We start from the raw sequence: 26,484 nt of genomic DNA on the forward strand, positions 1-26,484 counted from the left end.
TATATATACATCCCAACTCCATTGCAAGGACCAACCTAAGCTACAGTGAGCTGGCAGGCTCTGAAAGAGGAGGCAGCCACCCAGCGCATTGAACTGCCTGAATTGTCCAATCACAACCTTGCGCGCTGTGGCTGCAAACCCCTCCCTCCGCCACCACGGCCTGCAGACTATCCAGTCACATTTTAGCTTTGTCTTTGTAATTGTCCGATCACAGCCCGGCTATCTTGACTGTTGTAGTTGAATAGCAGCGGAGAATAAATTTGGCTAGTTGCTATGTGGAAGGGCAAAGTGTTGCCATTCAGTTTGTACCAAAGTAAGCCCTTCTTGTTTCTAATTGGCAGTTCTGATTTGCAATCCTTCATTCCCAAAGGTTTTTTTGTTTGTTTGTTTTGTTTTGTTTTGTTTGTTTATTTTTGTAATACTTCCCTAGAACATAAGCCTGTAATTAACATTTATTGAGGCATAGTGCAATTATGAATGCTATAATCATTGTACATACATCTCTATATATATTGCAACATCTTTGTTGGCTTTGTAATCATTACTTTTTTGGCAGATTGAATGTGCGGTATTGAAAATATGTATCTATGTAATTGTATGTCTAATGGCTAATTCATTTTTGGAAGAAAAAAATTATTTACATGTTTTTTTTTTGTTTATTTGTTTGTTTTAAAAGGAGAATGTAAATTTAGGGTTTTGCCAGTTTGATTTTTTTTTTAGCAAAGAAACACGTTCAGCTTCAGAACTGCAAAAAGAGGAATATTATTATCTGAGAACAGATCAATTGGTATGCCAGTACTTAAACTAGGTGTTTTGTTAAATTGACTTTTATATGGAAGAAGAAAAAGAAAACCCTGCAAACTGAATCTAATCTACAGGGCTAATTGTAATAGTTCACTTATTAACTGGCTTCAGGAATAGATCACTTGTCATATACGTGTAATGACTTCTCTCACCGATTCCTTTATATTTCATTTCATTTCACAGCTTTTCAGTGAGTATTGATTAACACACCGTGCACATCCTGAACACTCCCCAGCCCCACCACCACCAACCTGCCCCTAATTGTAGCCAGACTGTTTTATTTCTCACGTAGTGACGGAGCAGGAAGGGCAGGCAGATAATGTGTTTCTTTGGCTCCGATTTTTGATTTATAAAAACAAAAAAAATCTTAAGAAGTTGCAATGATCTTTTGTTCATGCTAATCAATGGGAATGCCAACATTTTGTTTTTCCTTTCTCCCAAATACTGATTTAAAAACTCAGTATCAAGTCCGAGTACACAAATGTGCAAGAAATAACAAATTGGCCTAATTAGGAAGAGTGCATTTCGAGGTGCTTTTTTTTTTTTTTTTTTTTTTTTTAATTTACTTTATTTCTACCTTGATTGCCACCATTTCATTAGAATGTACAGTATTATTTTAGACTATTTATGAAATGACAGCGTTAAAAAAAACAAAATACAGTTCACGTGTACATATTGCCTTACTGAATAAGCTGTGCCTCTGACGTCCCATGCGAGGCACCTGTGTTTTTATGAGAAGTGAAGCTAGTGCAGCCGATATTGTCTCGTCGTGCAGCTGGGGGATTGTTCGGTTTTGGCTTGGTGGTCTTTCCCTGTCATTCTGTGCTGAAAAGAAACCCTGGGAACAGCTTTGAAGTGTAGCTCATGTAGCTAATGTGACATAAATACAAGATATTTTAAGCACATTGTGATTGAATTGTAATTGGAACACACTTTCTGTTGATTTCATGATGTTATCACATCAGATTCTTGTCTTAAATCCCATAACACGGTGCATTTTTAAGGCACCGAGCTGCCTGGTTTAAGCAACATTTGCTCCTACGCATCAGGATGTGTAGAATGTGCTTGAAAGGTGTCACAATCTGGACTTAAACCACTGGCAGCCACCTGCTGAGTGGTCTTTTTTTTTCTTCTCTCCCCACAGTTGACTGTGTTTTGGCATCTGCAGGCCACTTTGGCAGGTTAACAGCCCTCACTTTGAGGTCCTGTTGTTTTTAGATATTTCAGCTGGCCGGTGAAATTCCATACATGGATGGTTGAGTTTGTCAGGAAACAAGTTCATTTTCAGTCCAGTCCTCCGTGTACTTGAAGTAAATGAAGATCTTAGAACCACTTATCAACAGCAGGGCCCAACGAGACAAATTTAGGTCCAGTTTCTCTCAGATGTTTAAAAAAAAAAAAAAAAAAAAAAAAGACTGCTTGCTTCCAGGAGAGATTGTTTTTGAAGCAGCTTATCAGTGCTGATGATCTTTAATTTTAGATCTGCAGTAATATGTAACTTGTTTCCCTGCTGTTGTGAGGTGGCTGTTCACACACCCTGTAACTTAAAGGGACAATCCTTGCTTTAAAAAAAAAAAATCGCATTTTGCATTCAACTCATGGGACGTAGACCGATCGTACGTGTGAGCCTCAAGAAGGACTTCACAAAGCTGAAGTTGATCTAAGATCCCACATTAATGTTTAGATATTTTATCAAGAACTATATTACATGTTGCGGAAAATTAGGTTAGAATTGGATATTGCCATTAATGTGAGCCACGCAGGACGGTTTCTGAGCTTTGTGAGCGGCCTGTTTGCGTGCACATTCCCATTATTCTGAGGGGAGTACACGTGAGCTACGCTGAGCCTGGATTTTCCCTTTAAGAGAGCAAAGACTCCAGCTGATGTTGACGTGGTGACACACACACACATACACACACACACACTGTCGGCCAACCCCGCTGCTGTTCAGATTTTATGCAGTATGTTTAAGAGCAGTCCAGTATTGTGTACAGTATACTGAGAACTGCAGGGGGGCATAAACTCTTCTTTTACTGAAGTGTCAGACACATCATTTTATTGCTTTGAGCTCTAGCTTACTTTTTGGGTTTCTGTGCATCCGAATCCTAAAGATATGAAGTTTAATGACCATTTTTGAAATAGTGTTATGATGATCTCCAATCATAATTGTGTAAATTGTTTCCTGTATCCATTAATTCGCACTCCTTCAACATGTTTCTGAATGAAGCAACATATTTCTTTTCAACTCTTGTCGACTGTGATTTTTATTTTTATTTTGTCATCTCTGCACTGTGCTTCGTTTAATGTTTTTTGTTTTTGTTTTTTTAAATGTGTCATCAGGTCGCCTGAGTGATGTTGAATTTTAAATACAGTTTATATTTCAAACTTCTGCAAGCTCCGAGAGTGTAGTTTAAGCGAGCGCCAATGTGGTTCTTGTAAAGTAGCTATGTAAACCCTACAAAGACCAGTTTAATTTGCCCAGCTACTGTAAAGCACCATGAAAGGATGAAGGTTGCCCCTAAAGGTTAATATAAGTTCATTTTTCTCAGTCAGGTAGTTTTGTCTATGTTTTGTTTTTTACATGCATAAAAAAAAATGAAATTATAATAAGAAAAGGTCACTCATAATTCACAATCTTCATTTTAAATGGGAGCAAAAACGTACTAAATTGTTCTCACTAAAGAATTAGGAACTGAGCATGTAATCATCCATGTTGCAAAGTAATCATGATCAGGCGACACAGAGCAGAGTGGACTGTGTGCACTGAGAGCCATGTAAAGCATTGTAAATAGAGAGTAAACTGCCTGCAGACTGCTTGTGATTGTCTGAGCGGTGTTTGCTATATACAGTAATTTGCAACTTTAGTTGATTTACATCTTTTTTTATGAGAGAATGGAAAGCACTGGTTAAGGTCAGAGCATGCCTGCATTCCTATTAAGTGAGTGCTGTTTTAAGGTTATTGATGAGACCCAAAGACCATGAGGTGTTCACTGGCTCTGCTATATTGGGGGAAAACGTGCTGAACAGCTCCTTTAAAAGCACTGTTTAATGTCAGAAGTTAGGAGTACACTTATTTAGGTTCATATCCACAGTATGTCAGTTTAAAGGTAGTTTCTTTGTAAATAGCATTAAAAAAAATTCTAGTAAAGTTTTCCAAAGAAAATCCCCTGCAGTCATATATTTTAATTAGTCGTTATGAACGTGAACTGTTCAATTATTGTGATCATCTGATTTATGCATCTAGTGTCTCCAGGACCACTGCTCATGCTGTGGACAAATGCTGGGATTACTTCGCTTACATTCTCAAAAACCTTCCTGTGAGATCACAGGTGCAAAACATGCGAAGTCTTTCACCCAGCTGTGACTCATTCCTTCACTGTTGGCCTTCCTGCCTTCTAGCGGCCGTTAGGTGACAGTGCGGATCCTCAGTAGGAGGATACCTCACTTTCCCCACGCCCCCTCCCTTTTATGCTATGTTGAATAAGTTTCCTTTCCTGGATCTCATGAAATACGTGTTATAAAAACTTTCAAGGAAAGCAGTTAAAGCACTTTCAAGCTTGAGTCATGGCTTTCTGGCTCTGATTAAAACCTACCTACAGGTAAATTCCTCCTCGCTCAAGGTTTCCACTAGTTGTGGGAGAGAATGAGAGACCGCAGTCTGATGGTTGTGGGAGCGAACTTCCCATTTTATCCTCTTCTATTTGTAGCTGGTGCCACGCCCTCCAGATTCGCCAGGATAAAGTTGAGGTGTCCTCCAGGTATAGAGTAACTGCAGCACTTTGTCCACTAGGATCAGCTTGTTGGACACCTTGTTCCTGTCCAGAATTTATTTTTTTAAGACGTTCCCCTAAAATAAAACTATATATTTTAGCAAACCTTCCTGTTTCGGTGGGAGAAGAAGGAGCAGCTTTGAAGATGCTCTGTGCCTTTTTGCCTCTGAATTTGTGAAGTGCGAGAGGTGCAAGGAAGGGGTCGGTTTAAAGGTCTGAGTTTTCTTTTTTGAAAGCCTGCGACATTTTTACAGCGGAGGGGACATTGGAGAGCAACCTGGTCACTTTCAGCGATGGCTGGATGTTGTATTTCGGCGGAGGAGAGGGAGAATCAGAGGATCAACGAGGAGATAGAGAAGCAGCTGCGGAGAGACAAGAAGGACTCCCGCAGGGAGCTGAAGCTGCTGCTTTTGGGTGAGCATCACTGACCAGAAAACCAGCTTGGAGGGTAACTGACTTTATGAAGTCCTTCTCATTCTTAGCGGCTCTCAAAACGACGATGTAAATTATTCAGAAATGTGATCTCGATTGTAGCCTTTTATTTTCTTTCCTTTGCCTTTCCGGACAAAAATGTTTTAAAAGCAATCGCTCCTAAAATGTCCCCTCTAATGGAATAATCCACGCTTCTCATTTTGCTTCTTGGGGGATTTTGAAGACAGTTTGTAACTTGCCATTACTTCACCGCTTCCTGGCCACACCTGGCCACAGGTATCATGGCAGGTGGGACAAAACTTTGACGCCTGTCGACTAGGTTTTATCCATCCATCCATTTTCTTCCGCTTATCCATTTCAGGGTCGAGGGGGGGCTGGAGCCTATCCCAGCTGCCATAGGGCGAGAAGCAGGTTACACCCTGGACAGGTCGCCTGCCGCAGGGCTAACACAGAGAGACAAGCAGTCACACTCACATTCACACCTATGGGCAGTTTAGAATCACCAGTTAACCTAACCCCACTAACTGCATGTCATTGTTCTGTGGAAGGAAACCGGAATACCCGGTGAAAACCCACGCAGACACGGGGGGATCATGCAAACTCCACACGGAACGACCCCCCCCACGGCCAGATGGTGGGTTCGAACCCAGAGCCTCCTTGCTGTGAGGGAACAGTGCTAACCACCGCGCACTGGCCCAAGCTTTATCTAATAATGTTATTTTATGTTATATGTAAAAAGAATACACACTTTAGAAGGAAAAGGAGTAGGTGTTACATCCAGTGCTCTGCGTTTTGTTACTGACAACTGTGACTAGATGAGAGGATTCAAATCATGAACAGTGTTTCCCAGCTGACTCTTCTCTACGTACTCGCCACCTCATTCATATTTCTTGCGTTGTGATGCGCAGCGCTGGCTTTCCGAGAACATCCAGGGTATGCGCAGCTGCGCGCCATATTAGTGCCATTAATTTTACGCACAGTTGGAAGTTTGAATCCTTGAATATTATGTCTGCTGGAGTCGTTAAGTTGCCACCTGGCACAGAAATACTGAAAACAGTCACAAGCAGAGAGAAAATGGACCATTTAAAATGATTTCCGTTCATTCCTGAGTTGAGACTCGCTACCGAGAGCGCTTTCATTTTTAGTTGAGTTCACGCAGGCGGAGAAGAACCGGAGACATTTGGGCCTTTTCTCGCTTCGTTCAGAATAAACTTAAAGGGGTATAAAGGAGTAGTCAGTAAGTAAAAATTAGTTAAGACAGTAAAAATAAATGGTCACTGAATTTTTAGTAGCGCAGTCCTGCTTCAAGTTGGCTGTGCGTGAAGCAGGAATGTGAAAAGTGCGACTGTGTTTGTGTGTGTTTAGGGCGTGTTAATACCGTGAGGCTCCCGATGATAATAGAGACCTTTTCCACTCTTCCTGAATAATAGGGGGCGTACTGCTCTCTTCTGCTTCACTGATTTTTTTTTTCTTCAGTACAAAGGTCTGGCTTTAAGGAGGACGCTCTTGTTCTCGAGTTTGTGTACTTATGGAAGCGGCTTTCCTATCCAGTCATAAGGGGAAGCAAAGAACGTGTGCAAAGAACATCTATGAGCGCTTTGGACGCGCCACATTTTACTGCAGCAGTGTGGGAGCACTTCAGGAACGCCAGTCGCTATCCAGGCCTCGGTCAGTGGTGTGTTTGAAAGCTGTAACTAGCTGCTGCGGGCGCGCGTCATGCAAAAGTCATGCAAATGCATCACTGAGCAGAACATGAGCCACAGGTTTTCAGCCACTGTTCTCTTAAGGCCTTTCACCCAAAACACAGCGTTACGCTTCTACCCACAAACCAACATTCATTTGCTTTCAAAGTGAACATTTTAATGATAATAGTAATAGGGATGAAGAGGAGTAATAGCGACGGCAGGACACCTCGTTTTGAGAACCCGAATATGTGCGTAGTCATGCTCAGCAATAATTGAGTCCAAAGTCTAAAATATATCAGCCTTTTCCTCTACAGCTGACTCAGAGTAATACAGACAATTAAATGACACAAATGTATTTTAACAAATGAATACAGAGTAATCTGTAGTCTTCTTCATCTAGAACACACCTGTGGGCCAGAACCTGCTCGCCAAAGGGTCCAATCAGCCCCCCTGAAGGGCTTGGTAATTGTAAAGAAGGAGGGCATACATTTTAGACTTCTAAGTGTATTTTAGAGCCTTCTTTACCCTGAAATGCTGCACCAAAGTAAGATGAAGATAAATCTACTACAGAGTTTTTGTTTGTTTGTTTGTTTGTTTTGTTTGTTTTTTGTCTTTTTTTTTAAGCTGGAAATGCCCGCTCTGTAATATTCAAGCATTAATTTCTTAAAGTGGAAACCAAAAGAATCATGCCCGCTGGTTTCTTTGATTCATTGCAGCAGCATTTCTGTATGAAAACAGACAAAAACAAAACAGAGATGCACTGTTGCAAATGTTGCAACTCAAGCCATCTCAGGAATTTAATGTATACTTAAACATCTCTACTCTTAAAAAAAGAGGGATTGTTTGGAGAGTTTTATTTGATCAATTATTAATAAATCTACTGGTCCAGCCCACTAGGACCAAATGGGACTCCACGTGGGCCACAGTGTAGAATAAGTATGACAGCCTTGATCTAGAAAGTGGCTTTTAGTTACCTGGTCAGAGTGACTCAGAGCTCTCAGTGGATTTCATTAGGATGGTCAGAATCAGTCAGGTCTACTGAGAGTGCAAATGAGAGTGAAACAAAAAGAGATCAACACCTTCATTTTCTGCCCTTTTTTTTCACAGGCCTTCCCTTGAACAGCTGTACACCTGTATGCAAGGTCATCACAGCTCTATACAGTTCAGTGTGTAAATATTGGTCTTTTGGTTTTTAGCTGCTATTTGGATGCAAGTGAAGGACAGTGTGGGGAAAACCCTGAATAAAGTGAGTGACACCAAATAAAACATGAAAGAAAGCAGGACTCAAACAGATTTCAAACAACTTGTGCAGGAATATAGACTGCATTTAAATAGAGGTTGTATCACTAATAAACATGTAAACACAAAGCATATTTCTGAAGGGCTGCTCTCTTTATATACTTAGCAATATGGTGAGTATATAGTAATATATTTTGCATGTTTTGGTCCTGATAGAACATCAGTCTTGGACATCTGAAACAGAGGACTACAGTCTACAATTGCTGGCAGTAACAAGCCAGCAAACTCACAGGGTTTATGTAAATGATAGCAAATACACAGGATGTGTTCTAGTGTGCTGGCACATATTTTTTTTAAAAATCAAATGTTGCAGTTTAATGACTTCTTTTTTTTTTTGTCCCTCTGCAAAGTCTCTCCTGGCAGGTAAATTTCACTTGTGAAAAAAAAAAAAAAGTGAGAGGACAGAGTGTGACAGGTGGTAGTAGTTCTTATCTCAGTGACATTAACACAACATTCATTCACACAGGCGGCACCGCCTTGTGTCACCGCATTTGCTGATCGAGGAAGTGTGCATAGGTATGAAGCTGTATTTGTGTTTGTGGTCAAATCTGTATATGTGTGCAGATATTTCATATTGGCCGCTTGTCCATTGAGACAGCTGTAATCACCATTCATCAGTTACAAGGAAACTGCAACACCTCCCCCTTATATACACACACACACATACACACAGATACCCAGGAAGACAGAGAGATCGATAGATAATACACTTGACCTATGAGCCTCCAAAAAAGCAGCACAAAAGATTTATTATATTTGAAATAATTAAGTGGTATGTTGTGGTATCACTATATCTTCTTGCTCTGTGGATCACTCTGTGCAGTACTGTAAAATTTATTTGTTTAAGGGATCCAAAAACAATCCAGCAGAAGCCAATATTTCTAATTTTAGTACTTAGTATCAGTCCAGCAACAAAGGAAATTTTAGACATCCCAAACTGCAGGATTACAGAGTGAGCAGAACCCTACACAATATCTTTTTTGTGAAACTGGCATATTGCTATTTAGGCAGTTAAAATCTTGTTGTATCTGAGGGATTACCTGAACTGAAAGCCATTCACGGGGTCAGTTTTAAGAATTTTTATTTATTGCATCTCCTGCCTGTGTTCTCTGAGTTAGAATGTTCTATGGTGAAGTGATTGATCAGTTTTATAGCTGATTGATCTTTATTTTTATTAACTTATTCTGTAAAATCAGCACCAATTTTTAGCTGAACAAATTTAAATAGAAAAAGAAATTCAGGTGAGGTGTGAATGTGAGCGTGAATGGTTGTCTGTCTCTCTGTGTTGGCCCTGCGACAGGCTGGAGGCCTGTACGGGGTGTATTCTGTAATATTGCTCTAGAGCAAATATTACCTTTTATTAAGCATCAACTGAAATAAGACAAAATTAACTGAATAATGTTACATAAGGTGACGGCTGTAGTGCATGCAGTAGAAAAAGAGTGAGGCTTCTGGGCTCATTAACCCCTGTCCTCGAAGTGCGGCGTGATTTGCCTCCGGTCTGCACGTCTACCTATCCTCCTTCCCCAAACTGACCTCATCTCTGAGAAACTTGACTTGTAAACAAGGCACATTCAAATGCACACAATTTGTATAAGCCTTGTTTTCTAAGATGTAAAGACGATACTATGCAAAACGGCCAAGAAACCAAGGAGCTGAAACACACACACACACACACACACAAGGTGAAACCCCCCTACACACACCCACGCCTACACAAACACAGCGACTTCCAATATTCAGGTCTGTTAACAAACACATTTGGTAAACAAATCGGCTACATATCATGTGATCTCAGTGAGAAATTTAGGAGTGTGTGCTGTAAGAACCGACCGTGGCAGACGGAAAGTGTGTGTGTGTGTGTGTGTGTGTGTGTGTGTATCTGTGCATTTTTTGTACTTTTGTGTCCACATACACACAGTAGACACACTACACTTCTAAATGATTATTCTGATTCCACGTGGGCCTTCTGATTCTGTCAGTCAGGAAAGATTTCAGAGTGAAGGAGTGCACCGCTCTTGTTGAATTTAATATCGGAAGTGGGTAAAGTGATTTTGCAGAAAAAAATACACTAAATGAACCAAGTGAAAGCAAAGTTATAAATGATGGCAATAATATGAGTCTTTTGGCTAATTGAATCTCATGGAAGCATTTTGTGCCAGGCAATTTGCGGGATTTAAGCAAAATGGAGCTGGAAGGACATTGGAGATTCACTTCTTGCTCTCTGGTATTGACGGATGTCCTTTTGCCAGTCAAATATGCATTCAAATTGTTCAGTTTGCCTTTGCGTACCTACGTGGACAAGCTGCCTATCAATCGTTGTCATGGTACATGTTTATTGTTTATTTCTTTCAACTTAGCTCTTAGAAACAAACTGTGCAGAAAGAGACAGATAAGTCTTTTAATGGAGCTGCCAGGCAACTGCCAGTTAAAATAGATTTATATGTGCTTTTCAAGAACAAAAATCACAAAGTGCATAACAATACAAAATAAAATACAACAAGAAAAACTGTATAAATAGATGAGACTCAACAAAAGCAAACCATCAGAGGTGGGTCTTAAGCTTCTTTTTAAAGGTTCCAACAGTGTCAACAGCTCTTGAGTCCAGTGGAAGCAAGTTCCACAAGCACTGATCAGCTGACCTCAGAGGACCTAGCTGTTACACATGAATGAAGTAGTTAACTGATATAGGGAGGTTTCTGACCGCGAAGCGCTCTGAAAGCAACCATCAAAATCTTAACCTGACTCCTAACCTTTAAGGGGAGCCAGTGTGAAGAAGATAGAATTGGTGACACATGGGAGCCGGTGAGAAGCCCTCTACATTAGAAATGAGACTTTATGGTACGTGCATTTCACTAGTAGGAATATACATATCAGTACAATTAATAAAATCTTATCTACTGTAGTTCTCGGCAGCATATAAAGGAGTTCCCTCAACCTGCAAAGAAGTGATGCTCATACATAAGTAATAATGTAACAGTAATAATCCTATAATAATATAATTTGCTTGTACAATAAGTACTCTAACTTTCTTATCCATTTTCTGATAATACCTAATTCTTTATACCTGTAGTTAGACAGTCATTATTACTGGTGGTTTAGTCTCTCGTACGTAATACTTAGAGCGAACATGAGAATCTGTCTGGCTTCTCAGTCAAGACAACTAAAAACATTTGTAGTTAACTCATTTTCCTCCTCATCTGACTCTCAACACAATTTCTTTCAAATCCAGAAACATGAGAGTTAAAATAGTCAAATCCTGCACCCATCAGCACTGCTGATAAACTGGCTATCACACCAACACAGATACTTAAAAACAGACACAACACAAAGTGATACAGATCAGCACCTGTCCCTGTCTCCTCACACAGCCTGCAGGCGTTTCCCTTGCTTATGTTAAACTGTAACTCTACAAAAGAACATGTAGAATATATAAAGCTATTATAATCATAAATGTATCTAACAGGCACTGGAGAGAGTGGAAAGAGCACCTTTATCAAACAAATGAGGATTATCCATGGAGGAGGCTATACGGATGAGGACAAGAGGAGTTATGCCAAGCTGGTCTACCAGAACATCTTCACGTCCATGCAGACAATGGTCCGAGCTATGGAGACACTTGGTATAGCTTTACGTGATCCTGAGAACCAGGTACAGGCAAACTAACTCTCCTCCAGCTTCTGCCAAGTAATCTCTCTCCACAGACCTGATGGATGGAGACTTGATGGATGGACTATAATTACTGCACTGTCTTTATGTCCTCTCTCTGTGTCCATAGGGCCATGCCAGTGCAGTCCTGGAGGTGGAGGTGGATAAGGTGGAGGACTTCGATAAAAACCTTGCCATGGCTGTCAAGAGTCTGTGGAATGATCCTGGAATACAGGAGTGCTATGACCGACGCAGGGAGTACCAGCTGTCAGACTCCACCAAATAGTGAGAATTAGACATTACCTTTTATGATGTTAATGCTAACATCATAAATGTCACTGCTAGACCTCAGTGCAGCTTTTGATACTGTTGACCATAACATTTTATTACAGAGATTAGAGCATACTATTGGTATTAAAGGTACTGCACTGCAGTGGTTTGAATCATATTTATCTAATAGACTCCAATTTGTTCATGTAAATCCCCTCAGCCCCGACCGGTCGCGGCAGATGACTGCCCCTCCCTGAGCCTGGTTCTGCCGGAGGTTTCTTCCTGTTAAAAGGGCATTTTTCCTTCCCACTGTCGCTAAATGCTTGCTCATAGGGGGTCGTTCTGACTGTTGGGTTTTCTCTGTATTATTGTAGGGGCTTTCCCTACGATACAAAGCACCTTGAGGTGACTGTTTGTTGTGATTTGGAGCTATATAAATAAAATTGAATTGAACTGAATTAAACAGTGTTCACACAGATGTTTTCTGTAGCTTCTAGCAGTTATCACAGATAAAATTATATTCACGGGATTATTGAATAAATGATCATTTGGGCCTGTTATTTATGCACATGACCTACATTGAATGAGAAGCACTTAAGGAGTCTGACAACATAGATGAGTACCTGATGATAGAAGAACAGAAATCTGGCTGAATATAGTCCCTGTCCCTATTGGAGATAAAAATAAATAAATAAAAAGAAGGGGCGATTTTATTTATTTATTTTTAGCTTGCTGCTTTAACTATTTTGGGAAATGAAATGCAAATTTGATCTAAGCTAAAATAAACCATATTTGTACTTCTCCACTGGAGCAAAGTTTTCATTTCCCTTGAAAGGCTCATCAGTGAATGAACCCTCATCTAACTGCACGCATGTGGTTTAAATTAGATTTCTTGTATTTGAAGGTTTTTGGGTTTTTTTTACTACCTGTATTTCTCCTTTAGTGTTTTTTTTTTTTTTCTGCGCATTTTTTCAGCTATCTCACTGATCTGGATCGGATTTCAGAGCCCTCTTACCTACCTGACCTCCAGGACATCCTCAGAGTCCGAGTGCCAACCACCGGTATCATTGAATACCCCTTTGACATGGAGAATGTCATTTTCAGGTGAGATGCATATCAACGTCATCTGCACTGCATTGAGTTTTACACTGGAAATGGCCACAGGCATGACTTTTCATGGCTCCTTTTTATAACAGGATGGTGGATGTGGGCGGTCAGAGATCAGAGCGGAGGAAGTGGATCCACTGCTTTGAGAACGTCACCTCCATCATCTTCCTGGTGGCGCTCAGCGAATACGATCAGGTCCTGGCTGAGTGCGACAATGAGGTGAGAATTTAGCCTAACAGCAAATGATGAGCGCAGTTTGAATCCTCCTGGAGTTGATCCCTTTAAAACGTCTTCACTGCTGAAAATTTCTCTCAGAACCGCATGGAGGAGAGCAAGGCCTTGTTCAAAACCATCATCACCTACCCCTGGTTCCAGCGCTCTTCTGTTATACTTTTCCTCAACAAGACCGACATCCTCAAGGAGAAGATCATGTACTCTCACATATCCACCTACTTCCCTGAATTCACAGGTTAGATTGTGTGAATGCTCAACAGACACTTTATTAGATACACCTTACTAGAACCAAGTTGGACCCCCTTTTGCCTCCAGAAGTGCTTTAATTGCTCGTGGCATAGACTCAACAAGGTTCTGGAAACATTCCTCCAGATTTTGGTCCATTTTGACATGATAGCATCACATAGTTGCTGCAGATCTGTTTGCTGCCCATCCAAGATGTAAATGGTAAATGGACAGGTTTTTATATAGCACTTTCTGCTCTACATGAGCACTCAAAGTGCTGTATACAAAATGTGAATCTCCTATTCCACCACATCCTGCATGTGCTCCATGTTGTTTATGCCAAATTTTGACCATCTGAATGCTGTAATAGGAATTAAGACTTATTGGACCAGGCACTGGAAAAGAAAAAAAAATCTAATTTCTTCTGCATACCGTGGTCGAAATGAGTAGCTATTTGAGTTACTTTTGGCTTCCTATCAGCTTGATCAGGAGTCTGGTCATTCTCATCTGACCTCTGATGTCAACAAGGCATTTTCACTCAGAGAACTGGATATTTTCACTTTTTCAGTCCGTTCTCTGTAAACTCTAGAGATGATTGTGTGTGAAAATCCTGGTAGATCAGCAGTTTCTGAAATACTCAAACCATCAAGTCTGGCGCCAACAACCAAGCCACATTCAAAGTCACTTAAATCACCTTTCTTCCCCATGATGGTCATTTTAAAGTTCAGCAGGTCATCTTTACCATGTCTACATGCCTAAATGGATTGAGTTGCTGTCATGTGATTGGTTGATTAGAGATTTGCATTAACAAGCAGTTGAACAGCTGTACCTAATAAAGCATCTTGTGAGTGTATGTTGAATTCACTGAAAACACACTGAAATAATATCAACCCTGAATTGCAGGACCTCAGCAGGATCCCGTAGCAGCTCAAGAATTCATCCTGAAAATGTACCAAGAACAAAACCCAGATAAGGAAAAGACGTTGTATTCTCACTTCACCTGCGCCACGGACACGGAAAACATCCGCTTTGTCTTTGTGGCTGTCAAAGACACCATCCTCAGGCACAACCTCAAGGAGTTCAACCTCGTGTAAAAAGGTGTAATGCAGGACAGAAGCAAATGCATACAACAGAAGACCTGAGTAGAGCCAAAATAGAAAATAATTTAATTGCTAACTGTGCTTAATACACCCCCACTCCCCTTTAATATACTGATTAATAATAATCAGGTTGAAATAGTTTCATTTCAAACAAGGGAGATTCAACCAAAGAGAATACAAATATGTTGTATTCAACCCACACAGACCAGTGACTAACATAGAACTTTGTATAGATGCTTTAGTTTCCCTTGTAGCCTTTAGTTTTTGGAGTAAATGATATTTTGCAGTGGAAACGAGGAAGTGAAAAATAGCAGTAACTGACCCATTGTGTGAACTACTTATTCAAATACACATATGATCTAAGTGCTTTAATATATGTAAATGTATTCCCATTTACTAGTTTGATAAGGCTGTTCTTTAGCCAAGTTTTGTGATTTCATAGTGTTTAGAAATGGTTGTTCTTACACACCCAGTTGCATGCAAGTGCCTTTTTTACTCAGGAAAGTCAGTAGAGCCACAGAGTTCATCTTGTTTCAGATGTAAATAGTCTGAGATGTACTTTGGAAAAACATTACACAACTGTTTCTTCTATTTATGGTTGTTTTCAATAAAGAGATATAATTATTTAATTAAGAGCACAAGTCGAGTGCCTGAGGTTTTCTTGGTGTGAGGAATGAATGAAGTCTGCTTTGAAGTTTAAGTTTGAAAGTTTATTTTATTGAAAACTGCATGAAAAAAATAAGCCACTGCAGTGAATATTTTGCTCCCCGAAAAGAAAATGACAAAAAAAAAAAAAAAAAAACCTTAATGGCAGCAGAAATATTTAGTTATATTAAGCTGTGATGCACCCAAGACCAAAAGTAAACCTTTAAAATATACATCGGAGTAAACAGCAGCTCATAGTAATTAGCATTCCTTTATTTTCAATATATACTTTTCTCTGCATAATTCATCAGCATGTTTTGGCATTGCATATGTGTGGTATAAAAACATAAAAATCACAAAATTACATACTGCAACTTCATCATAAAGACTGATGTGAGGATGGATATATACAGATAAGACATCATATTGGATCATATACAGCAGATTGATAGATGCAAGTAAAGTATAAAAATAGCATGCATCTCTAAATCACACACTCAACAGTCTTTATCCTGCAGAAATGTATAAAAGAAAATAGGAAAAGAAGAGTTTAAGGATGCACGTTTTAATAATATATATATATATATATATTATAAAGCCATACTAATTCATATTCGCTTCCCTTTTATATAATCCAGTAATAGAAACATTGTGCAACGTTAAATGTGCTACAACGATGGTTAATTTGGGCTCAGTGATACTCAAGTGAGTTTTCTATCAGGAGCTGTTAGACTGACATTTCTACACCCCAAAACACATTTCCATCAAGTGAATGAAAATTAAATATTATGAAAGAAAAAAAAAAAAAAAAAAAATCAACCATAATCTTTGAGATTCCTGCACCTCCTCTGGGCTCTGCTTTGGCCAGTCACAGGTACAACGAAGAGCAAAGTGCTTCGGTAGGAGGAAAGATGTGGAGGGTTAGGAAGGGGAATCCACGTGAAGCTAAAGGCCAGCAGTGGTCCTTTTATTTTTCTAAGCGTATTCAGTGTGTAAAAATCCTGTGCTCATCTGGTGGGCGGGATTTTAAATGGAGAGGGGAGAGCTGCAGTTTGTTTTCTTTTCCTTCCCTTTCTGCCTACAGCAGCTTTACAGTGTGTTCGATCAATCGATCAATCAATCCTCTGACTGCACCGTCATTCAAGCAGGTATAAGAGGATGTGTTTGTAAACTCAAGACTTAATGTAAATAATTTAATAAAGAAAAATCATCAGGTGTAACATCACGAATGCAAAGCACAGGTCAGTGATCCTCTGCAGTAAACGATGGAACTCAGCGATATGTTTATAGCACTTCTGTTTACATGCACCTATAACTGCTGACTCAGTCATTCACCCCGGCTGTCGACACAGAGCATTGTTTATTCACTAGTCACACATGGAGGGAAACAAAAAGTAGCATGCAGTAAAGAACAAAGGCACTGACGCACACACACGCAGACCTCGTGTGTGTGCGTGTTTAGCAATTCTCGCTCTTCTCTGCGAGTCAGTACTTGGGTAAACTCTCTCTTGCATCCTCCAATTTGGCAAGAACCCACTGAAAATAAATAATGACCAAAGTTAGAACTAATTATTTTAACTAGACATGTATCGTGACTGCAAGGAAACATGAGATTGTGTCCAAATTGCAAACTTACTTTGGCTATCTCAGGAGTTTTGAAGTTTATTATCTTCCCAAACTCTTTGGCATGAAAGACGGACTTCACTCTCTCCTGCAGTGCAAAGCAATGTTTAGTGCAGCAATAATAATAATAATAATAATAATAATAATGACAGAAATTCTTAAAAGCTGTAATGCATTTTCTAATCAGCTGCTTCTGATTTGGATAGTTATGGTAAATAACAGCTTTTTTAAAAAACCTTGGCTTCAATGCGAAGTCGGCGGCCCTCTACAATCATCGGATCCTTGGTGAACTCATCAAACAGATACTGCCACTCACAGGTCAGCTGACCGAAAGTGCCTTTGGTCACAAAAAATATTCCCCTGGGAAAAAAATGAGCAGGTGAAAGCAATGAATATCTTCTGGAAGAACACCACAGAAATAAACTGATGCACTGGGTGGAGTAACACTGGTGCTCAGAAGAAGAAATAAAACAGAGACATCACAAACAACAGAAACCAACAAATCCAAACCCCACGGTGCACCAACGGACAGCACTAGCACATTGGTTTTTACTGGAGGTTGCAACCAAAAGAAGAAGAAAAAAAAAAAACCCCAAAGATTATTCTGATGTGTGCAGCAGTTAAAACAGCAATGGCTTAAATGCAACCTGCCAAATTTAACAGTTCTTAGACTGCAGCTTATTTATTCTGGAACAGTTATGGCCAGTCACAGACAGTGTTTAAAAAAAAAAAAAAAAATAGTGAACGTAGCTTCAAGGTCAGAAAAACGTGGAAGTGCCTCAAACCTGCATTCAATCTGAAGGCCACCGGATGGCGACAGCTGTGGTTGGAAAAAAGACTTCTGGTCCTATAGAAATCTATTGGAAAACAGCTTCCTGTCTTAACCTCCGTAAACATGTTCCTGCTAAGTTTATGGGCTCTGTCAGTCACTTTGGTCACACTGAATAAAAAGTTGATTCTTCTTTTGAAATCTTGGTCATACCATGTTTCAAAATGTTTTATCTGATTATCTGTGGTATGAAACTGCACACTCTTCGTCTGATGAGTTGCCAACACAAGTCATTTGCCAATGAGCGTGCAGTTTTATACTCAGACCCACCCCTCGACACATGTGGGGTTTTTGGAACCAAGCTTGCAACAGCGGATACGCTTATCAAGAGGGTTCAAACAGGTGGTGTCACAGTAGCTCCAGCCATAAAGTGTGTGGACCGCAGCCCCCTGGTGGGCCATGATGTTACTGCAGATGGGCTGTGAGAGGTTATTTAAAAGAAATATATGTATATTTTTAATTTTTGTGAACTCATCTTATAGCCTTTTCATTAGGTAGAAAAATTTAATTTGAAAGTAAAGATGTTTAAAAAAAAGAAAAATTCTCCATCATTTGAAGCGCATCACTATCTCAGCTCCTGTTTGGAACAAACTGCAAAGATGATCTCAAATAAAACACTTTCTTAAATAGACAAAGCAGTCAAAAAGGTGAAAAACAAACACTCACCTCTTGGTGATCATGAGGAAGTCTGAGTCATTGACTTTAGCATGAGCAAAGTACCTGTACTTGGCAAAACGTCCATTCTCAATATTCTGAAAAAAGAAAGTAAGAAACTAGAAAGATATCTGAACAAACAAGAAAATAAAAAAAATTGCTGTCTGTAAAATTTGAATATGTTTTGCTGAGAAAAAAAGGTGTATAAACGTAAAGTAAAAATAAAGGAAGCATGAGCTACCACAGCCCTCTGCAAAAAGAGTGAATGAATATCTGCACAATAACTTCCTGTAATGAGAAAATGTGGGATGCAGCTGCAGGACGAGATGACGCAAAGACGATGGCATGAGGAAATGCAAAGTCTTTATTAAGAATGAAATGGCAGTGAATGGTTCCAGTTAATGATGAAAAAAGAAACAATGAAGAAAAAAGTATGATTATGATCACTTAAGAAGAACATAGTGAAAACAAGCTGTGGTCCACACCAATTGTTTCATGTAAAATACACAAGTATGTATTTACATATGTAAACATATAAGAAACACTGAATTACTCACACAATATTTTAGAACATTTGACAGATAGATTTAGAAGCTTTGGGAATTGTATTAATGTGGACAGGAAGAAACAGACTTTCAGACTTCAGTTTCCGGATTACACCCTACGTCAGCATGTGTGGTCTTTATGTGAATCTTCCCCAGTAAAAACAAGACATCAGCCTTACTCATGAATGGTTAATTCAACACAGACGGAAAATTACAGGCCTTGCCAATACAGAATTGTGGATTTCTTTCATGCTGCTACTCATTACATGAGCATGTGAATGGCTGTGTGATACTGGGTTTACAGGAGAATTGGACTTGGCTGAGAAATTGTGCACAAAGATCATTTTTACTTTATTAGTGTGGACCAGAGGGGGGGGGGGGGGGGGGGGGGGGGGGGGGGGGGGGGGGGTAATGGCAGGGAAAAAATGTAAAAGTAACAACAGACTTTGATTAAAACAAAAAAAACCCACTCAATTAACAACAAAATTATCAAATACATTAAATAACACTTCTAAACCAGTGATACCAATGATCACAGGCCCCACTTTGGTTTGCTTTAAACTCCTAACTGTGGGACAATCCTGCAGCACAGACCACAGACAAAACACCAACGCTACAGTTTTCACTTCTAGCCTCTAGCTGTTTTTCACTCATCTCCCTCATCCTCTGAGCCAGATCTACGCCATTCACTGTATGCGAATCGCCTCTGTGGACAAGAAAGAGTGGAGGTCAGATCAGACAGAAGGAGAAACTCTACTGAGATGGCTGCTGTGATGTGTGGAGTGAGTAAAGGAACAGTCTGAGTGGCCTGTCGGTAGTGTGAGCAATCTTTTAGCTTGTTCAAATCTCTAAATGAACCAATAGCTTCCATTTCAGGCTTCAGAAGGCATTTCCAAACAATAAGAACATACAATAACTGAGTCTAAGAAAGTATTATATGCTCTTGGATCCCACTGTCAAATTCTAAGTGACTGTAAAGCCTGATGTAATCAATTATCTATCTTACAAGCAGATAATTACGGTGGACCTGGAAAGATAACATTTGTCTCTCTATTAATTTAAAGAGATCAGAATCCCTCCCTGTTCTCAGAAAGACACAATCAGGAACAATGGGTAACAAAAACATAAAACTAAAGCACCTACTTTGATTTGTAGTACTATTATTCTGTATGTCCTGAGTCCTAATTTGGCATGAAGGAACCACTCAGTTACTAAGACATCGCTACGCACATGTAAACCTAAGTAACTGGTATAAAGCTGGTAAGACAGAAGGGTGACAAACTGCAGGAAAATTTTGAAGTGAGAAGCATAATGTGCAGATGCTTGAATGATGGGTTTCTGAATGATTTGATGAGGGTGACAATGATATGAATCATATGACAGCCATCCTGGTGACCAGATCTGAAAACCCTGGAAGATTTTGTTTTTACTCGATAGACTTAAAATTTTGCTGAATCTTTATAAAAGAGTGCTGAAGCTGTTCAGCTGAAGCACTCTGGCCTTTGTAGGGTGCTTTATTTTATCACCTTTCTGTAAGTTTTAGGGAAATTAGGATCTTTACTATTAGACAAAATGTGTAGCTCAAACCTGGTCCTCACAAGCAGACACTTCAACCCACTCCATCCAGCTCGACAGCTAGATAACATCAACAAAAGCTTGGGTAAAAAGCAGACCTGAAATATACCTAAAATACTCTGAAATCTGAAAATAGGGCAGACACTTGGTTCTGACACACAGACTCAGAACCTTTGTTACAGTTTATGCGTTATGTTTAGCAAGCAGCTGCTGGGATTGTATGCAGACTTTTAGGTGACTTACATGTTATGTTGATATCTGAAGTGAAATACAGTAAATGTTTTATATTTCATGTTCTCTCTACCCTGTTACTTTAATTGCAGATTATTTCAAGATTCAACCAAATGCTGCCTCTTTTCTTTTGTTTAACTATAACTTAATGATGTTAATAAAAGGCTTAATTTTAATGTTATCAATCTGCAGTGCTTTGCACACTGCAGATGTTCACATTTTTAGCAAAGCTGCCAATAACGTTTCCTTCTGATGATTTTCATGAAGACCCCTTTTTTTTTTGCATTAATGCTGCACATGCACCAATATTCAGCTAAATTTTCCTGCAGCTATTTTGCAGTCTGACAGCTTGACCAATCTTAACCATTCTGCAGATTTATTTACCTAAGTATCATTTAGCAGCAGTAAGAGGAGTTTCTCACAACACAAGAAATTCCTGCCAACTCACTTAAGGCATTAAAGCTTATGAAATGGGAAGTAGGAGGGTGCTCATGTTTTACCTATTGGATTGTATTAAATATGTAAATTTTCCAGAGACTGTCAAACCTCTGTAATTATATAACTACAACTATATAATTAATTTCTGCTTAAACCTTCAGGATGTTTGAATACAGAAGAAGCATAATTTACCTAAACAATGAATGCAAAAAATTTACAAGGCACTAAATTTGAGCAAACGTATGCAACAAGGCTGAGAAAATCCATAAAATAAGTTAGAAATAAAAAATAATGAATGAATATATCAATGTAAAAGAAGATAGATTTTAATTAAATGGCACAAATCTGAAACTGTTAACAGCTTTTACATCTTAGTTAAAATGAACCAAAAAATGAAAATGAACCAGTCGCACACCTGCCCAGGTCTGACTGTAAAAGCACAATGATGCAAAGATTTTCGTCTTACCTGGAGCATCTGACTGCCGAGGCCTTCCAGCTCCTTATATGGTCGTATGACACCATCCTCGTGGATGAAGCGTGGAGGACGAAGAGACTGAATATCTTGTGACGTCTCTGCTGCCCTATAAAGAAGAGAAATGCATTGTGAGACGGATTTATAATGCACGTACACACAATTCACGGTTACATCCTGCAATAAACACATTCACATGGGATGATACATTTATCAGATTACACATTGTTGGGGCAAACACAAAATCACATAGCACAGACAGGAATAACTGTACCTCTTGATCCCTTGGAAAGTACTGCTGGCCATGTCAATAATACCTCCTGTCGGTCTGGCTACTGCACCAACCAAACCTTTGCCAACACCTTTAAAGAAGCCTGCTGCCCCCTCTTTCTGGGCTCCTGCATAATAACACACCATTGCACACATGGAGATTGAGTTAAAGAACTTCACAGCTAGCTGTCAGAGTCAAGTGTTCAATGAAAGAACACTAACTGAACAGGTAATTTTGTAACACCTTTTTGAATATTTTATGCCCTCATTTTATTGCACTAATAAATTTATACTTGCAGGCAGACTTAACATACCTTTAATAGGTTTGGTAACGATCCCTGTGATCCCACTGACAAATCCCTATGGCAAAAAGAAGATAATAGTGCAGAATAAATGACTCATTATGGCAGAATTTCCAGTACTGCGTCTTCTTTCAGGCCAGTTTATACAGTATTGTTGGTACTAGTGTCATCAGTTCCTACATCCTGTATCAAATGTGTGTTTCCTGCTGATAAACACAGAGAGGAGCAATAAAAAAAAATAATGCAAACAATAACTGTTATACATACAGACACTAGTCCTTTTCCACCCCTGGTCAGCCCGTCTCTCAGACCACTGGGCTGTTTGTTCATAGTTTCTCGTCTCTTCTGCTGGTACTCCTCATCCATCGTTATTGCAGCGACACCCTTTGCCATGGCACCTGTTATCCTGGAGGCCGCACCTGCTATACCCCCTGAACAACAAACATGATTTGTTACCTGAGACTATATTTTTATATTTTCAGTGTTCACAGCATACATCTGTGAAAATCTGAGAGCTCCAACATACTGGTGCTAGTGCTAAAACGTTTAGATTTGCTGGCAGAAGTAAGTCATCATCAATGTATTACAACATCCAAAGTTCATTGTTGAAGGTAATTTAATGCTGAATTGAACAGATATAACCCTATATTAAACACACATGCAGTAAAACAACAGACGCTAAGTTATTACACTGTTTAAATTACACTCCTGTATAGTGGCCATGCACCCATCCCAGTCAATCATTAATGACAGCAGATAAAGTCAGAAGAACTGACCAAGGCAGAACAATGTACAGTATTGTGCAAAAGTCTTGAGCCACCCTTCATTTCTTTGTATTTTGCTTCCAAGGAGCCAGACTTTTTAAAGTGGTCTTGAGTAGTACTTCTTCAGGCTTTCTGAAGGTCTTTGGACAGTCACTGCTTTTTTCATTTCCAGTCCCTGTACATGATCATTTTTAGAGGAATGTTTTTGTTTATTTGTATGTTACAGTGTATCACGAAAGTGAGTACATCTCTCACATTTCTGCAGATATTTAAGTATATCTTTTCATGGGACAACACTGACAAAATGACACTTTGACACAATGAAAGGTAGTCTGTGTGCAGCTTATATAACAGTGTAACGTTATTCTTCCCTCAAAATAACTCAATATACAGCCATTAATGTCTAAACCAGCGGCAACAAAAGTGAGTACACCCCTATGAGACGACACCCGTAAATGTCCAAATTGAGCACTGCTTGTCATTTCCCCTCCAAAATGTCATGTGACTCGTTAGTGTTACTAGGTCTCAGGTGTGCATAGGGAGCACGTGTGTTCAATTTTGTAGTACAGCTCTCACACTCTCTCATACTGGTCACTGAAAGTTCCAACATGGCACCTCATGGCAAAGAACTCTCTGAGGATCTTAAAAGATAAATTGTTACGCTACATGAAGACTGTTACATAAGCTGCACACAGACTACTTTTCATTGTGTCAAAGTGTCATTTTGTCAGTGTTGTCCCATGAAAAGATATACTTAAATATATGCAGACATGTGAGGGGTGTACTCACTTTTGGGATACACTGTAAGCCTAATAACACTGACCTATGAATGATTCAAGCATAAAAAAAGCACCTAACTCAGGGGATGAACCAGTGTTGTGTCTACACATAACGGACAACTTGGCAAAGAACCCATTTTAAATTGTATTTTGGGCACTGTAACTAGCAGCCTGTCACAAAAACACACAATTTGCTGAATCTATGAAACTTTTTAAAATTTTTGCATTAGAAATGTTAATGGTTATTTACCAGTTTTAAAAAGATCCACCTCTAAAGGCAACTAAGTCCTGATTCTGGGGAGCTCAGCCTGATTCTGTATTACCCCCTTTAATACTGTTTTCTGCTTACCTACAGCTCCCCCCACCAGAGCTTTCACCCCAATAGCCATTCCTTCTACAAACTCCTCAGGGCCCTGGATGGCTCCCTAGAAAAAAAAAAGAGCAGTTAAGCACACTGTGAATGTTAACCTGAACCTAATGTATCATATTTTCTAGATTACACAACTTAACTTGAAAATGCCCTAACATTGAGGCATAATTTACTGGATATCATTACTTTTAATACAGTCCTACCTGATAAGGCTCATAGAAGAAAGCCTCCACCCCTTCTGACAATCCTCTGATCAGCCCAAATGGGTTTCCAAGCACATCCAAGCCCAGCACGAGCACATACATCTGCTTGATAGCCTGAGATACACATATACAGAAAATCAAAAGACGACAACACAAACTGCCACTTGTTTGGTTTCTGCACATTATGCATGTATGTATTACCTGCTTAGAATAATGTCTGATGACCTCCCACTGTAGCTGCTGAGTGGTATAAAACTGGAAGGTCAATTCAAAGAAGGCCAGCCTGAAATGAATGTCAGATTCGGTCAATAAGCAGGGATTTCACCAACAGCAAGCCACACAGAAATAATTTAATGCTACTAGATGGCATGTGTGTGCCGTCTCGTTGAGCCTTTTTGTGCATTCATACTTGAAGACAACATCCTGCACATCAGTGAGAGTTGCGCCGATGCTCTTCAGCAACAGATTGAGGGATTGGACAGGGATGAGTTCTGTATCTCTTTTCTCCTTCAAGCCATCCTCTCCTCCTGTGCTCAGAGAGAAACTCAGGTGCAGCTGAAAACACAAAACCATTAGTAGGTATTACTGTGGCAACAGAGAAATTGCTGAGATCAGTTAAGACACTTGTCTATTTGTTTGACAGTAACTGCACACACCTTAATGGGGGAAATGTGGAAGTACTCATAGAGGCTGATGGGAGATGTGTCAGCAGAAGAGACATGGTTTAATTCTGTCTTTATATACTTTATGTCCTTCTCAAATAGTTCCACCTAGAGCATTAGGGTAAAGGCACAACAGCTGTTGAGTTAACTGAATTATAATTATAATGCACTCTGAATTCAATGGTAATGCTGTGTGTGAGAGAATGTGTGTAGCTGACCTCCTGTTCTGCACTCGTGATGCTGGCGTTCTCTGGGGAGAAAAGGTCCAGGATGGCATACAGGAAGCCCAGATCAAGCTTCAGATCCATCTCCTGAATTAACACCTTAAAGTACCTGAAGCAAACAGAAATCAGCATTTGGAAGAGCGCAACTGAGAATACAATTCAGGAGTTATTTGCCTGAAAAATTTTCAGGCATTAGAGGACTGCAAGTTTCAACTCAGCCAAATGTATCATTTATTTCAAAAAGGATCTTTATTATGGGTATAATCTTGCTTTTGATATAAAATAATGAATAACAGCTGGAAAAATATATTAAGAGGAGGATGTGAGAAAAGAATCAAGAGAAAAATGGTTACTTGATGCGAGAGATATCAGAGTGCCCTGCTGCTCTGGTAACAATGCTGATATCAGTTAGAGGTTTGGGTTCTGTGAAGAAAAAAAAAAGGACAGAAAATCACATTAAGACCAAAAAAGTTAAACAGATTCAAAGCACTATTGGGGAAAACATTATATGGAAACTGGATTAACAGACCTGAATCCATGGTGATAGACTTTGGCAGTTTCACAGGGTAAAAAACATAAGGGAAGATGGCCCCTGGTAGCTGATTCTGGATCTGTGGGAGGAATGGGTGCAGGTCTATTTAGCTGCAAAGTTATAAATGACTTTAAGGAGACCCTTTAGCTAACTTGCAGTACCAATATTAATCAGTGTGGACCTCAGATATTTTTTTTTTTTAAATAATTGTTTTAATTAAAAAAAAAAAAAGTTTTCACCTGTATCCGGTGGACTTGGATACGATAGGCACTCTGTCGTGGCGAAATGCTGTACTCCACCTTCACACCCGGTAGGAAGTGCCTTCTGAGAGGAGCATCACATGGCTGCATCATACGCATATCCTGGCCAGTAGGAGTGAAGCATACCTGTAATACAATTACAAAAACCATAAAATTCAACAATTACAATGATCATTTTCATTAACAAACCACCTCAGCTTCAATTTTAAAGTCAGTTTTATCAATGAGTTTATATGCTGTGTGGATAATATAAAATGAACAGCTTTTATCTAACATTTTCAAATGACAGATTAAAAAATGCAGCATTTATATTGTAACCTGGAAGTTGTTTTCCAGTTCCATGATTGCATTGTCTATGGGCCCAGATTCAATGTATTCTTTGAACCTGTTCTCCAACAACTCAGCATCTTTAGTGGTCAGAGTCTTCCACCGACTCTTCTTCTTAGGTTTGAATTCCCACACCACATCAGAGCTAAAGAAAAAAAAGAAAAAAAAAAAGAGGGGGGGACAAGAATCTCAGATTAGTAAAGCA

General features: G+C 39.5%; 2 protein-coding genes across 5 annotated transcripts in view; one reads left to right on the forward strand and one right to left on the reverse strand.

The window, feature by feature from the left end:
- The first annotated feature begins 4,606 nt into the window (after positions 1-4,606).
- On the forward strand, positions 4,607-15,182 carry LOC115785579 (guanine nucleotide-binding protein subunit alpha-14-like). Its single transcript, XM_030737319.1, has 7 exons — positions 4,607-4,988; positions 11,457-11,641; positions 11,769-11,923; positions 12,884-13,012; positions 13,105-13,234; positions 13,331-13,484; positions 14,378-15,182. The coding sequence occupies exons 1-7, from the start codon at positions 4,868-4,870 to the stop codon at positions 14,566-14,568; spliced, it is 1,065 nt and encodes a 354-aa protein (XP_030593179.1). The 5' UTR covers positions 4,607-4,867; the 3' UTR covers positions 14,569-15,182.
- Positions 15,183-15,356: 174 nt separating this feature from the next.
- Positions 15,357-26,484, reverse strand: part of vps13a (vacuolar protein sorting 13 homolog A) — a 42,514-nt gene continuing 31,386 nt past the window's right edge. For 2 of the 4 annotated variants that reach the window (XM_030736999.1, XM_030736997.1), the window contains 18 exons: positions 26,271-26,424; positions 25,932-26,078; positions 25,690-25,771; positions 25,514-25,583; positions 25,155-25,269; positions 24,931-25,044; positions 24,684-24,829; positions 24,476-24,557; positions 24,275-24,388; positions 24,051-24,126; positions 22,426-22,589; positions 22,171-22,216; positions 21,861-21,984; positions 21,581-21,695; positions 18,338-18,423; positions 17,079-17,202; positions 16,856-16,930; positions 15,357-16,755 (listed from right to left, as the gene is read on the reverse strand). In XM_030736999.1, the coding sequence (XP_030592859.1) occupies positions 16,705-16,755; positions 16,856-16,930; positions 17,079-17,202; positions 18,338-18,423; positions 21,581-21,695; positions 21,861-21,984; positions 22,171-22,216; positions 22,426-22,589; positions 24,051-24,126; positions 24,275-24,388; positions 24,476-24,557; positions 24,684-24,829; positions 24,931-25,044; positions 25,155-25,269; positions 25,514-25,583; positions 25,690-25,771; positions 25,932-26,078; positions 26,271-26,424 (1,885 nt within the window). In that variant the 3' untranslated portion in view covers positions 15,357-16,704. Of the gene's footprint in view, positions 16,756-16,855; positions 16,931-17,078; positions 17,203-18,337; positions 18,424-19,279; positions 19,577-20,457; positions 20,506-21,580; positions 21,696-21,860; positions 21,985-22,170; positions 22,217-22,425; positions 22,590-24,050; positions 24,127-24,274; positions 24,389-24,475; positions 24,558-24,683; positions 24,830-24,930; positions 25,045-25,154; positions 25,270-25,513; positions 25,584-25,689; positions 25,772-25,931; positions 26,079-26,270; positions 26,425-26,484 lie in introns of those variants that run through there. The other 2 variants (XM_030737000.1, XM_030737001.1) reach the window with 2 other exon arrangements.

Source organism: Archocentrus centrarchus, chromosome 9 (assembly GCF_007364275.1).
Source record: "Archocentrus centrarchus isolate MPI-CPG fArcCen1 chromosome 9, fArcCen1, whole genome shotgun sequence".
NCBI classification, from domain to species: Eukaryota; Metazoa; Chordata; class Actinopteri; order Cichliformes; family Cichlidae; genus Archocentrus; species Archocentrus centrarchus.